The sequence below is a fragment of the Polychytrium aggregatum genome (assembly GCF_025602895.1).
Source record: "Polychytrium aggregatum strain JEL109 chromosome Unknown BJ171scaffold_44, whole genome shotgun sequence".
In the NCBI taxonomy this organism is placed as follows: Eukaryota; Fungi; Chytridiomycota; class Chytridiomycetes; order Polychytriales; genus Polychytrium; species Polychytrium aggregatum.
Genome location: NW_026516246.1, coordinates 343,009 through 356,536, shown reverse-complemented (window position 1 = coordinate 356,536; position 13,528 = coordinate 343,009). Strand labels below are relative to the sequence as shown.

The window sequence follows — 13,528 nt, the reverse complement described above, 5'->3', positions numbered from 1 at the left end:
TGACTGACTCCTGCCTCGGATCCTTGATTGACACTGTGTACTATCGAATGACTCGGCTATGACAACTCGTCATAGTTAGCAGTGCATTGGAGGGTCAGCCTGCTGGACCTGCTCTTTCGATCGCACTCCCCCTCGCAGTCGCACCCCTCCCGCACTTGGATCGCTTGCTCATGTACCCGCTCCCCGCACTGCCTTCCGAGCATTCGCACTTGGTGCACACCCTGCACCAGCACCCGTTCCCACACTCAGTGTAGTCCCACCCTTGCAGTCTCTCCCTGCACCCTCATCACAGCGTAGTATAGTGCCAGCACTTGCCACTCCACCACCCCGACCTCCCCTCGATCCTGCTGTTCCCTTGTTGGAACTGCTCGAAAATGTGTTCACCCGCTTGGTCTCAGACCTTGTGGGCAGCTGAGGCAGCATTAGGCTGCAACAGGAGTAGATAGGCTTGCCTGTGTACTCAGCGTGCCGGGGTACCAACCTGTTGGACTTGATGGCTTGTCTTCTTGAATGAAGTTGGCTATGGATATAATGAAGCAAGAAGGATGAACAAGAGTCACGCTCCTGGGATGGGTCAGCGCGTGAGATTATATATTCATCAGCTTTTCGTTGTCCACGAGAACAGGAACAAACGATAGGGCTTGAAAATGCGCTGGTACTGCCCACGAATCGTCCTAGATTATGGATAATGTCGATAGGCACCAATGTTGGTGTCAACAATTACCCATTGAGACAACATTTGAATAACCCCCGCCTCGTCCTTAAGTTGAACCATGGCTGAAAAATCCCCTTGCTTCTCCGCAACCTGTGCCATGTCTCTGAGCGTGGAGGCAACGTCAGTATTTAGTCGAGTGCCATGAATTTTCTTATAGATGTCGATCGCTTCCTGGTAGTGTGTGAGGGCAACCTCGTAGTTGCCTTGAGATGAGGCGACATGACCCATGTGGCGGATCGTGTCGGCGACTTCGGGATGCTCTCGCTTGCCGTAGATCTTGGCTTTGATGTCGTGCGACTCTTGGTAATAATTTAGAGCGGCCTCGAGGTCACCTTGGGTGTAGGCGACATTGCCCATATTGAAGAGGGTGGCAGCAATCGAATGGTGCTCCCGTGTGTTATAGACCTTGATCTTGATATCAACCGACTCCTGGTAGTACTTGAGGGCGGTCTCGTAGTTGCGTTGGGAGTAGGCTATACAGCCTAGTTGGTTGAGTGCAGTGCCAATCCATGGATGTTCCCGGGAACAATAAACTTTGACCATAATATCGAGGGACTCTTGGTAGCATTCGAATGCGGCCTCGGTGTTGCCCAGTCTGTTGACGGCATTTCCTATGCTATTGATCGTGGCTGCGACCTTGGGATGCTCACGAGTGCCATGGATCGTGATGTTGATGTCGCGCGATTCCTTGTAGTATTCGAGAGCAACCTCGTAATTGCCTTGGGTGTAGGCGATGTTGCCCATGTTATGAATCGTGGCGGCAATCTCTAGGTGCTCTCGTGTGCCATAAACCTTGGTATAGATGTCGAGTGCCTCCTGGTAGTGCTTGAGGGCAGCCTCGTTGTCGCCCAGCGACATGGCCACATCACCGAAACTGTGGATCGTGGAGGCGATTGTTCGGTGTTCTCGGGTGCCATATATTTTGGTCTCCATCTCCAATTCTTCCTGGTAGTACTTGAGGGCGGTCATATACTGCCCCTGCGCGAAGAAAACGTTTCCCAGATGATGAATGGCCTCAACCACTTGTGGATTCTCCCGTGTGCCGTAATACTGGATGCATTTGGAGAGATGCCGTTCGTACAAGTCCTTGGCTTGACTGTAAAATCCGCGATCGGATGCAATCCGAGCGGCGTGGTAGTCAATTTGTTGGTGAAGGTCCTTGGTATAACCGTTGATTGTCACCACCTTAGCGAACCCTTCGAGATGATTCACGAAGGGATAGGTGTCCGTGAGAAGCGATCCGGTCAGCTCGAGCAGCACTTCACCCATAGTATCTTCGATTCCTTCGGCATTCAGTTCACTATGCGCTTGAACATACTCTCGAGCCACTTGCTGGGTGAGCGAGTGTGTCGAGTACTGTCCCTCGTTTCCACTTCGGAGGAGACCACTCTGGACCATCATCTTGATCAGATCGGTCACTGTGGACAGGAAACTGATCAATTCCATGCATCCATGCACTGGCACCATTGATTGCACTTCGATTCAATCCCAACTCACCTTCGGTCTTGAGCTCCATCTTCTGTGCAATCGCCTTGATCAACTCGAACTGGATGTTGGTCGGCGCCACCAGACTGAGGGCCCCGAACAGCCTGGCTGCCTCGATGCCCTCATCCCCTCGCTTCATCAGCGAGTCCAGCGACAGATCCACAATCACCTTGAGCGACGACCGCGTGTCGTCCTCGCCATCCTGCAGCTCCAATGCTCCTGCAAACGTGGCCTCGAGCTCCGACAGGGGAGTGTCGTAGTTCTCGGCAAACGTCATGAATGTCTGGATGACGAGTGGATATCCGCTGATCTTGGCCACGATGCTGTCCAGTGACTTCTTGGCCTCGTCCGACACAAGTCGCTGGACAATCATCGGCGATGACGACAGGATATAGTCGAGTGTAGTTTTGTCGTCCCAGTTGACGAGACGGAGCAGATCGTGCTGAAAGCTCGGTGCCTTGGTCTCAAGAGCACCGGTGAATGCACCAGGAGGCAGCGAGGCCAGCCGGGTCGTCACCACCACATCGCCGCTGAACCCGACCGACTTGGAGTGCTCAAACACAGAGTCGACCACGTTGATGTCATCGACATTGTCGAGCACCAGGAGATAGCCGTGAGTGTTGGCGAGGAACCTCGAGGCATGTTCCTTGATCTCGTCAGGTTCAACTGCGCCATCGAATATCGTACATAGCCCATCGATGGCGGTCGACTCGGTCGAGCAGTTGATCCAGAAGACCTGGCGGTACTGCGGCTTGATGCCGATGGTCTCGGCTTTGATGGCGAGGAGGTCTTCCTTGTTGCTCGCATTCATAATGCCCATCATGAAGAACAGGATCTGGATGGCGAGGACAGACTTACCCATACCACCCATGCCAGAGATGACGGCACGACCAGTCAGGGTGAGTTGCTTGAGCAGGGTGTCGAGGTGGGCGGGATCGAATCGGAACTTGGAGTCGCAAAAGTATTTACGATGGATGGACGTAATGAGATCCATGTTGGGTGGGATGGGATGGACGAGGTTGAGGAGGCGGTAGACTCGCTTGTGCATCTGGTCGGGGCGGAAGCCAAAGGACTGGATGTCTCTCAGTCTGCCGAGGGTCTGGTTGAGGGGGGCAAAGGCAGGGTCGTCGGGGAGGGACATCATGTACGGCAAGAAGGGAGTGAAGACATCGACACCATCCTTGGTCTCCTTGGTGGCGATTCCGAGGGGAAGGACAGGGAGGGAGCGTTTGGCATCCTTGAGATCGAGAGCGGTCTTGATTTCGAGCAGAACACTGTCCTCCTGACCGGCAAGGGTGTTCTCTATCATAGGTGTAAACGATGCCCAACTGAGGAGCAGGAAGACGGCCTTGCTGGTGGGGAGAGCATTGATAGAGCTGACTGAAGGGTCGCTGGGATTGTTGAGGCAGTCGACATCGTGGAAGACAGAAAGGGGTTTGCCATATCGACGGAGGGCGACCGAGGTGAGCACCTCCTTCAAAGCCTGGACAGTGTCGGCATCAGTCTGGGCTTGGTATGAGAGGAACAGATCGTGGTCGGTGCCGTGGGCCGGGCAGGAATAGAGCTGGTTGCTGGTTGTGGTCAGCATAGCCGGGGGTATCGTCGGATCGATGGTGCGGAAGGTGAGGAAGACTGAGGGCTGGGCAAAGGGACGAAGCGGCCTGCTTTTAAGGCGGATGGGGATTGCAGTGTCCATACATCTGGAGGGTATCAAAGTGCGCTACCGAAACAAAAAAAAAAAAAAAACATCATCTGGAGGGTATCCAGCTGTCATGATGACAAATGGACTGTCTCAATTGGGACAAGGATGCGATATTGATCCTGGTGCGATGTTTGACCTGACAATCGTGTCGCTGTCATTCGCTGAAACAACGAAAGACAAACGCTTTCATCCACTCGTATGCCTCTGCCTCTCGTGTCTTGAATCGTGGTCGAACAGAGTGGGACCCGAACTGGTGGCGGAGGGATGAGACGTATGGTATCCGTGCAGTGGTGGAATCGAGTTGGATGTTGTCCGCGATGTGATGGAAACAGAGTCAGACAAGCATTCCCCACTGACAGGCCGCACTTCGATGCATTGGTCAAGCAAGTTGGCACTCGGGTCTATCCCTCTCTTGAACCACAGGCTGATCGGTCGAATACGTTAAGCGTCAAATGAGATGGCCCATTGGCGACGGCGAAACCACATTGGCCGGACTATGCTTCTATCGGCTGGTCTCGGTGCTTCCACCCTGCGTTTGTTCATCTGGATGGCGATTGTCGAAGATCATGGCCACAGTAACCGGCCGCCTTGACGTCGTTGGCGAGGCCCCGCCGCACTCGTGTCTCCTTTGCTGCAACAAAAGCACCCGTCGATCAAGTTCCTGTCCCAGCCGATCGCCCTGAGCCCCAAGACCCATTTCATTTTTGATGTCGCCAGTGCCTGTCCACGTGGGGTGCTGCGCTTTCGTTTTTTTTGACCAGCGGCGTCCATGCCGTCGCTGCGAGGCTGCTGCGTTTGGTGCTCTTTGGATATCCGCCAGATATCTGTACCATCCACATCCCCCGACTGACGTTGGCTCGCTGCGGTGAAGCCACTCTGCCCCCGGCACAGCTCTGCTTCGCATATAGAACTCCCGGGAACCACCGTCCGCGCCATCTCGACGCCTCCGGCACTTGGATCCTTCACCACCATCATCGTCCCATCCACTCCATCTCGTTGCACGACCTTTCGCACTATCCGTCTCACGCTGCATCCTCCTCATACGAAAAATCCGCCAAATGAGAAAATCCAGGAAGAACGACCCTCGCGGTGTCTATCCCGGAGCGATCCACTTTGAAAACCTGCCCAACGAGGTGCTCACCCGCATCTTCATGTTTGTGCCCCCAAGGGATCTTTCCAACTTGTGCACGCTGTCGAAGCGACTGTTGCCGCTGATACGGCCGCTGGCATGGCACTCGCTGATCTACGACGACATCGAGGCTATGCGCTCGGCGGCTCAAAACAAGTCCAAGAAGCCCGTGCCCGCCAGCTGTCTTCCATTCGTGCGCGAAGTTATGGTCATCGCCGATCGACCCTACCTCCCGCAGTCCACGGTTCCGCCTGATGGGTACAACTGGCATCCCGAGCGAGACAAGAGAAACTTGGAGATTATATTGAGCAGGCAAGGATCGATATCCAAGCTGTCGTCGCAACGATTGTCTCGATTACTGCGAATGCAACTGCACCCCCCGATCCTTCCCTCCGCACCCACATTGCACAATACCCGCAGTAGTTGATGTATTCTCACTCAATCGGCGCCCTCGATCCAACTGCTCTCCTCCAGATTCGTCAAGCTCAAGTACATCCAGATCGATTTTGGAGCACGCGGCGCGCCCTTGACCCGCATCTCCATTCCCGAATCCAGCCGTCATCTGCAGAGAATATCGACGCTCAAAGAATGGTATACCCTCGGCGGCCTCGTTTGCTGGTACGAGGGATCTACCGCCTCTTCGTCGTCCATCAAGCTGCCTGCACTCGCCGGCCGCGACTTCCCCGCAGAAAACTGTCCCTTGGCCGAATACTTGCAAACCTCGCATCGCATATCGCAGCACGGCTACAGTTCGCACTCAAAGGGTCCTGAACTTCCAGAGGATCGCTGTCTCGCCATGTGTCCATGCTGTCAGAACTTGGTCGAGATCATCTTTCCGGAGAAGTTGCTGATTCCCGATACGACCATGGAACGCATCATCGGCGGACTGAGCGCACTCCGGTCTATCAGCCTCCCCGAGGGCTGTGGGCAGCGGACGATCGATTCCCTAGCCAACATCGGCAGCCGGCTGCATTGGCTTTCGATTCACTCCCTGCAAGTCAGTGCCCCGATGCTGTCGCTGGCGCTTCCCAACTGGACTCTGCTGAGAGCGCTGTTCTTGACCCCGGTTTGTGCCTCCGACGACGTTCTCATCACTGTCTCGGAGCACTGCCCGGTACTATCGGATTTGCGTGTTTCACACTCGCCCGCTGTCACCGACGTCGGTCTGCTGGCGCTCGGGAAAAAGTGCCGGTATCTGGGCGTGCTGAACATCGAAGGATGCGCAGGTATGGGATATTGTTTGGAGCCGTCGGCGATCCACAGGCGTCGCCCTAGATCGCCTCTTGCCGACTGCCTCGCACCCGTCCTGGCATGGATGAGCATCGTGCCTGCGACGGATTTTCTTTGGCCGATTTTGCTGCGGAATAGTGGCTCGGCGCACCAAGGCCTCTGGGGCAGTCGACACCAGGTTTCGGCTGACCATTTGTTACCATGATTCCCCGGCCGTTCCTCATCTACACAGGCATCTCCGATGAGGGCATTATCAAGTTCACCACCTACCGCCACCCTTCCCTGCGTCTCCTGAATCTAGGATACGTCACCTCGGGACCGCTCCGCGGCGATGCCCTGATTTGTGCGATTGCCAAGAATCTCCCCTTTCTCCACGAGTTGGACTTTGCCATGGGCTCGGTCACCGAGTCTGGCCTGAAGAAAGCTATTCTCGGCAGCGATGGAAAGCCCGGATTCCAGAGCCTCAAAATCCTGAGCCTGGCTTACTGCCTCGGAGTCACGGGCAAGGAATTCCTACCGCTACTGGCCAAACATGCCCTCAACCTCGAGGAGCTGCTGACGTATGGCTCTGGCGTCGAGGATCTGTACTTTCACACCTATCTGCCACGCTTCCACCAGCTCGCCTCCGCCGACTTGGTTTACCACTCATCCTCGCGACTTTGTCGAAGTCTGTTGTTTGAGCGTGTTAAGCGTGTCCCGAATCACACCACGGAATGGTCCCTTGATGATCTCGGAAGCTGGATGTTTGCCGCCATACAAGGATGCTTCTCGCTCAAACAGATCTCGGGGGCCTTCCGCGAGGCGATTCTCGAAGAACTGGGTCTGATAGACGACAGCGAGGAGGTGTTCTCGAGTTTCGATGGCCCTGTGGACGAGGTCCCGATTGGATACATCCGATGCTACGACCGAACCCTAAACTGGGACCTAGTCGTCATCCGATGGGCAGAAGAAGGACACTACTACTCAGTCCTCTTCCGCGAGACGCTGGAAGGCTCGCGCTTCGTCAAGGTGGCCGAGATGGAAAAGCCCCCCATCGCTCACTTCGATACGTTCCGTGCCTGGCGACCGGCGGCCCTGTCTGAGGGCTGTTCCACCAAGGAGCTGCGTCAACTGGCCCGCGATTTCTCGCTGAGCCCGTACTCTGAGGGCCAGTCGGCATACTGGTCCAAGGGATATGTCCAGCGGGCAATGTTGGAGTCCCAGAAGGCGCGCATCGAGATCATTCGGCCAGCGACTCATGATGGTGAAACTGGCGAGACTCGCCACTCGGCCACCACCGACACCGAGGGCGACTCGGACGAATGGGTCGATACCGACGAGGATACCTCTGGTCACACATACAGCATTGACGAAAACGACGACGAGACGGACTCATCATTCCTCGATGATACTGTCTTCCCGAGCTATGCGGATGATGATGACGACTTGGAGGACAACATGTCGTCCTTTGACGACAGCAACGCCTCGGACATTGTGAGTGACGACTCGCTGGCCGATATCGATGACCCGCTCGACCCCCACAACCACTTTGACGATAACTTTGACGGCTATATCGACGGGGACAATTATGGAGAGAGCACCGTCATTGTCGAAAAGGTCAATGCTCTGCTAGCCAAACACACCAATCCTGATGGATCGGAGATGGCCGATCCACGACACAGCTCGGGCGACGATGAGCCCTGGTTCATGCCCCCGACCCAGGAGCATGTTAATATCTCGTTTAAAGAATGGAAGCGGATAGCCCGTCGGTTTGTCGGCCTGCCGTACAAGCCTGTCGTCTGACACTGTCGTCCTGCACCTCCCCCCCCCCACCGCAAGGTCGTGCCGACAGGGATACAATCACACTCTGGCCACCATTCCCAGGCTCTCTTGTTTGCGTTGACTCTTGGTGATCACTTTTGCGGGGCCTCGAAGAGTGTGATCGCGATGGATCCACTTGTCTCCGCATCTACCGCTACTGACAGAATACATTGCCCCCCGCTGCTGCGATGACGAGGGGAGGTGCATCGCAAAGGCACCAATTTTTGATCCATTTGATAAGCATTAAACCGCCCAGGAAGCGTGATGGCCGTCCCTTGGAATATTGACTGAGCTTTCTTCTGCTGGATAATCGATCATGTAGCCGATACATGCCAATATTCATCGACAGGACATCTCCACCTGCAGATTTACGTCGCAGCGAAAGCATGGGAAACTCTTGATCGGCACGATGGCTGGCGCCATGCGTATTCGGGTGCTGGGAGGAGCCGCTGGACTGGATCACGGTGTCTCTGGCATCGAGTGGCTCAAACAAAGTTCAGTCAAGACGTGTTGTGTATTCCCTCTGCAGCGACATGGCGCTATGGGATATCCTCGACTGTGGGTTTGTACCCCTCCTGCTCCAGGTATATCGGAAAGACGTTTTCGTATATCATTTTGACGACCTCTTGATGGACACCATCGAGACACCCGACATGGATGGTCCCTTTTCGGTCAAAGGAAGTGGTGGTGGCAAGGATGTTCTTGCTGGGAGACCGCACCACGGTGGTCTCGGGGATATCCAAGAACCCTAGTTCGTGCAGGACGTTTTGTCTGGTTTCGGCCGAGAGGTTGAGCTCTTTTGGGGCGCCATCCTTCAGATATAGCCTCAGTATCCGGCGGTATGCCGGATGCAGCTCCTCTGGAACGACCCAATCGCGTGGGGCCCGGGAGTCGCTGATGATGATGGCATCTTCGTCGCTGGAATCTCCCGACTTGGAGCTGCGACCAAAGCGGGACGACAGGATCGATCCAGCCAAAGATGCCAGCGACCCCAGAATCGACTTTGGGTCCGTGGCCGCCAGCATATTCCGGTTGACGTTGCTGGTAGATATCCGAAACTTGCTCGAGCCGCTGGCTGGGTTGCTGGGGGCCCCGGCCGCTGAATGTGTTGACGGCCGCCGAGATAGAGCGGTGACGCTGCGGCGATAGAGCTCCATCGATACAATCTCAACCTTGCGGTAGTGGCGCAGAAACAAGAACATCTCGATGCAATATACTGCGGAGGGCATCAGGGATGTCCAATGTGGGCAGTGCGAGAACGGTTTCGTGTGCGAGGAAGGTCATTCGTTTTGTAACCGATCGTGATATCCGCAGTTGCGATGGATCGATTCGGGTGGGAGAACGACGAGGTGTTGCAAGGGCAAAGGTCAGCGAGAGCCTATCGTGAGCCTGCCCAGTAGAGACTATCAGAGGCTCTCAGGGGCAATCAGGGGCAATCAGGGACAATCAGCGATTTCAGCCCCACTGGACACGGATACCGGCTGATTCCATCACTGTGTTTGACAGTCCCAGCGGGCACTCCAACGATTCCAGCTGCCAAAACTGCTGCCGACGACAGATAATTACAGCTCATGGCAATCGCCTCCAGCTTCTCGCGAGAGCGAGGCCGGTCCAGCAGGGTCATCAGGCAGGGCATGGTATAGGTGATCGCAACTTCCTTGGAATGCAGCTTCCGTGTGCGAATGAAGGCTTGGATGACCGGGAGCGTTACCGATTGGAATTGAATGATGTGGCACGACAGGACCACCTGAACCCCGAACGGCATCGAGCCATGGAGCCGATATGAAGCGCATAGTTAGATACACAAGCCTCTACGATAGAACTGGAGAAGAAATGGCACAATCGCCAGTACGAGCACTGTGCCGTGGGGCCTATGAGGGAGGCAATAGACACTGCCCGTTGCCCACTTTATGCACATCCAAGCCGCTTCATGCATATCCAAACTGCTTCATGCACATCCAAACTGCTTCATGCACATCCAAACTGATTCATGCACATCAACAACCAACCCAGATGTTTCCTTGAACATAGGACTGCGTTCCAACAATTCCCTGCAGCGGGAAGCACCACAGGTAGTACATCAGGGTAAACCCAAAGACCATGAATGCGTGCCAATAGAGCTCGTTTCGGATCGGGTGGTTGATCTTCAAGGTGTGCATCTTCCAGATGCCCAGCGGAGCAGCCAGCAACGAGAAGAGCAGGTTGAGCAGCAGATGAGCTCCCATCTTGAACATGAACCTTCGGTCGCAATAGTACGTGTCCGAGGCGTAGTGGGCGAGGACGCAGTTGAGAAACGACTGGAGTCCGATCGAGACCAGGAGAACGATAAAAAGGAGCACAGGCAGCCATATACTGAGGGTGTAAGCGATATGCTTCACGCGGTTGACCTGCTCGATCGACGACGAGTCGGACTTGACGGAGGAGGCGGAGATGAACTTTTGGTGGATCACACAGGCTTCCTGTATCTGGACCTGGAAGATGAGGTGCAGACTTCGCCCCATGATTGAAACTATCTGGACGGACTGGAAGGAGGCCCCGGGACAAGGAATCGGTTGGGAGGCGCGGAGACGCAGTAAAATAGATGCAAATGAGCATGAGAGCGAGGTGGCAGACGGACAGGAATTCCGTTGAGATGGTATCAGGTTGATGGAGGACATGTGGGAATCGTGCTGAGCGCGATCTTACCTCGCCAATGATGCACAAGAACAGCAGCGTCTCGCATTCTATCGGCCGAATCATACCAACGAGCATCACTGCGCGGGTAGAGGAAATGATTCCAGTCCAAAACTTATGGTTAGACGACAGCGGTGCGAGCAGTGGGCGGCTATTCTGGCTCTGGCTCGGTTTAGTTGGCTCGACTTGGATCCGCCGGCATCGAGACTGACCTGTTGCCAAGCAGAAGCCACCCATCGACCCTGTGAAGATCAGCGAGAATTCTCGACTTTCGATCAAGGGGTCGTCTCGAAAATACAAGAGTCCACAAACGCTGCGGACGTGGAGAGCGGTTAGGGAGGCTGATCCAAAGCAGACCTTTCTTCTTTCCTCAGCACGCAGTCATTCGCTAACTCGATCTCGGCCATCAGCGCGATGTGCTCGCTTGGCCGCATCGGTTCGCCAGGCTTTTATACCTGGCAATCCAGTAGATCATCGTGATGCCCAGCAAGCATGAGAATGCCGTGACGTTCGTTGGGCTGAAGAGAACGTCCTCAGCCACTGGCACATCGGCATACCACCCAACAAATCCCATGGCTGAGGACGCAATCCTGCGTGTGAAAGATTCGAGCTTAACAGAGGAGCGATGTTTGTGGTGGAGGCCAACGCTCCATCCCACGAGCTGGACTGACCAAGACCTCTGGGCCGACTACAACTCCGGTATCGACGAGACCACCAGCTACGACCCCGATCAGCTACGTCAGACCCTTGGATCCCCAAAAGCGTCCAAGGTCGGATGCCACTGACGTCACCCCTCCCGTGGCGACGAGCGCGATAGTCTACCTCACTGGTGGATGTCCTCTCGCGGGAATATCCAACTCAGAAACACAGAGTCCAACTGCGGCGCAATGAGGTGCTGTTGATTACTGCACGAGCGATACGCTCGACGCTTCCGGCCCCCTGGGGCATCTGTGTCTGATGCATCCACGGCTGTAGCAATTAGTGTGAGAGTACTCACACAGCGTGGGCTCGTAAACTTTACTCACGGGGGAAATGGGACACCCTCACGATCTCATGTCAGCGTAGTATGTGATGGCATGCATCCAACTATGCCATAAGAAATACACCAGATCGCTTCGGCAGCCTCCGAGTGAACACCACCGGTCGCTCTCCGGTCTCCACAATCGACCCGCACACTGGTCTCGGAGTGCCAGCGATCGATGGTGCCCTTGGACACAGGCAACTTTTCTCAGGCTATGGATGATGGTATTGCACCGCATCACAGAATGGTCATGGCCAGCGCGCGATGGTGTTGGTAACAACATATTCGGTCAACGACCAAAATCAAGGGTGTCCCGTTTTTTCATGGACGTGTAATGTATTGCCGAGCAGATATGGAAATGATCTTGCCGATGGATGCATTCAGACTCTACAGAGAAGTTGCTGTGGAATGCTGCAGCACTCCTGTCTCGGTGCGGCTCCATTTGTCCCTTGTTGGAGCGTGCTCTGGCCGAACGACAGCGAAGCCGGGTTGCTTGCATCGGCTGGGCGAAATGGCGTGTGGATCCAAGACCTCGAAAGCAGCACCGAGTCTGCAGTCTACCAAGTAACAGGAAGTGCGTCCTCAGAAATGGTATAGGTTTGCTCGTCCACTTTCTGCTTGAATGACGAGCTGATGTGCTCGGCCATCGCGACGAGGTCGTCGAGGCCTTGGTTGAGGGCGTCGAGGGCGGTTATCGAGCCGTCGGTCTGGATGCGGAAGTTGATTTTGAACTCGGAGGGATGGGGGATGGCGTATCCACAATAGTTGACGGCGGGGCTGCGAGAAATGCACCAGAGATGAGCGGAACGAGTCAGCAGGCGAGCCGGACAACCTGCCGATGCGAAGCCGTTGCTCAATGCTGCAGCGATAGTGCGCTATGACCGGCGTACTTTTTCATGACCATCCACCGCAGTGCGTTGCCCAGCGTGTGATCCTCATCGCGAATGACAAAAGTGGCCGAGGTCGGATCCTCAAAGTCGGTTTGGATCTGTGAGCAGGAAGTTTGCCGGAGATGGAGGTCAGCGATGTATCGATGGTGTCGGGAATGCATGGGGACTGCCCGGGTCCCAAATGCGGCGGCTCTCTGTGGCAGAAATCCGTGCCGGCGCTGGTGTTGATGGGCATTTGCAATGATGTCCACCGCTGATGGATCACTGAGTTCGATGGCGCAAACGCTGTGCGAGCGGCCATCCAGCAGCAATGCCGAGGGCAACACTGGACATGCGCGGGTCTGATACCGACAATCTCGACTTTGGGGCCTTCGGTGGAGGGGGCGCCGGTGGTCTCGGCTTGGGGCTCTACCATAGACATGTTGGGCGGTGTTTGCTGGCGCTGGTGCTGGTGCTGATGGTGCGGATGCTGGTGCTGATGCGGGTCAGATCCTGATCAAGCCGAACCGGACTTGGATGCCAGATCCAAAAAAAATGCAAGCGCAGCACACGCCGCAAGACGCAAGGCAGCCGCTTTCCCCTTTCCCTTTCCTCTTGCTTCTGTGCGACCACGTGCGCCTCGCCAGCCCCCAGCCAATGGGAAAATGACTCTTCGTCTGCAACGACAGGCACAGCCCGAAAAGGAAACAGCTCCACTTCCCCTTTGCCGGCTCGCTCGTTCTGCGGGTCTCAGTTCCCACAGACGGCAGTACTGGCGAGAACAGCTCCGTGGACTGGAGCGAGTCTAGGATGCTCCTCGGACGGCAGCAGAGTTTGAGTCTGGCAGCTGGATCATCCCTCACAGCAGCATCGCTCGATCAGGAAGCTCGCTGCTTGCCAGGGC

The 13,528-nt window shown here is 55.5% G+C and overlaps 4 protein-coding genes across 4 annotated transcripts; 2 read left to right on the top strand and 2 right to left on the bottom strand.

The window, feature by feature from the left end:
* Nucleotides 1-404: 404 nt before the first annotated feature.
* Nucleotides 405-1,710, bottom strand: BJ171DRAFT_520254 (uncharacterized protein). Its single transcript, XM_053112421.1, has one exon. The coding sequence runs from the start codon at nucleotides 1,682-1,684 to the stop codon at nucleotides 680-682; it is 1,005 nt and encodes a 334-aa protein (XP_052963080.1). The 5' UTR covers nucleotides 1,685-1,710; the 3' UTR covers nucleotides 405-679.
* A 1,392-nt stretch (nucleotides 1,711-3,102) lies between these two features.
* On the top strand, nucleotides 3,103-4,022 carry BJ171DRAFT_520234 (uncharacterized protein). The gene is made up of 2 exons (XM_053112420.1): nucleotides 3,103-3,555; nucleotides 3,610-4,022. Exons 1-2 carry the CDS (start codon nucleotides 3,171-3,173, stop codon nucleotides 3,717-3,719), a joined length of 495 nt encoding a protein of 164 aa, XP_052963079.1. The 5' UTR covers nucleotides 3,103-3,170; the 3' UTR covers nucleotides 3,720-4,022.
* A 743-nt stretch (nucleotides 4,023-4,765) lies between these two features.
* Nucleotides 4,766-8,289, top strand: BJ171DRAFT_520230 (uncharacterized protein). Its single transcript, XM_053112419.1, has 3 exons — nucleotides 4,766-5,343; nucleotides 5,506-6,257; nucleotides 6,494-8,289. Exons 1-3 carry the CDS (start codon nucleotides 4,961-4,963, stop codon nucleotides 8,041-8,043), a joined length of 2,685 nt encoding a protein of 894 aa, XP_052963078.1. The 5' UTR covers nucleotides 4,766-4,960; the 3' UTR covers nucleotides 8,044-8,289.
* A 4,023-nt stretch (nucleotides 8,290-12,312) lies between these two features.
* On the bottom strand, nucleotides 12,313-12,806 carry BJ171DRAFT_428142 (DNA-directed RNA polymerase; the record flags this gene model as incomplete). The annotated part of the gene is made up of 2 exons (XM_053107845.1): nucleotides 12,313-12,532; nucleotides 12,646-12,806. The coding sequence occupies 2 exons, from the start codon at nucleotides 12,804-12,806 to the stop codon at nucleotides 12,313-12,315; spliced, it is 381 nt and encodes a 126-aa protein (XP_052963077.1).
* Nucleotides 12,807-13,528: the final 722 nt, after the last annotated feature.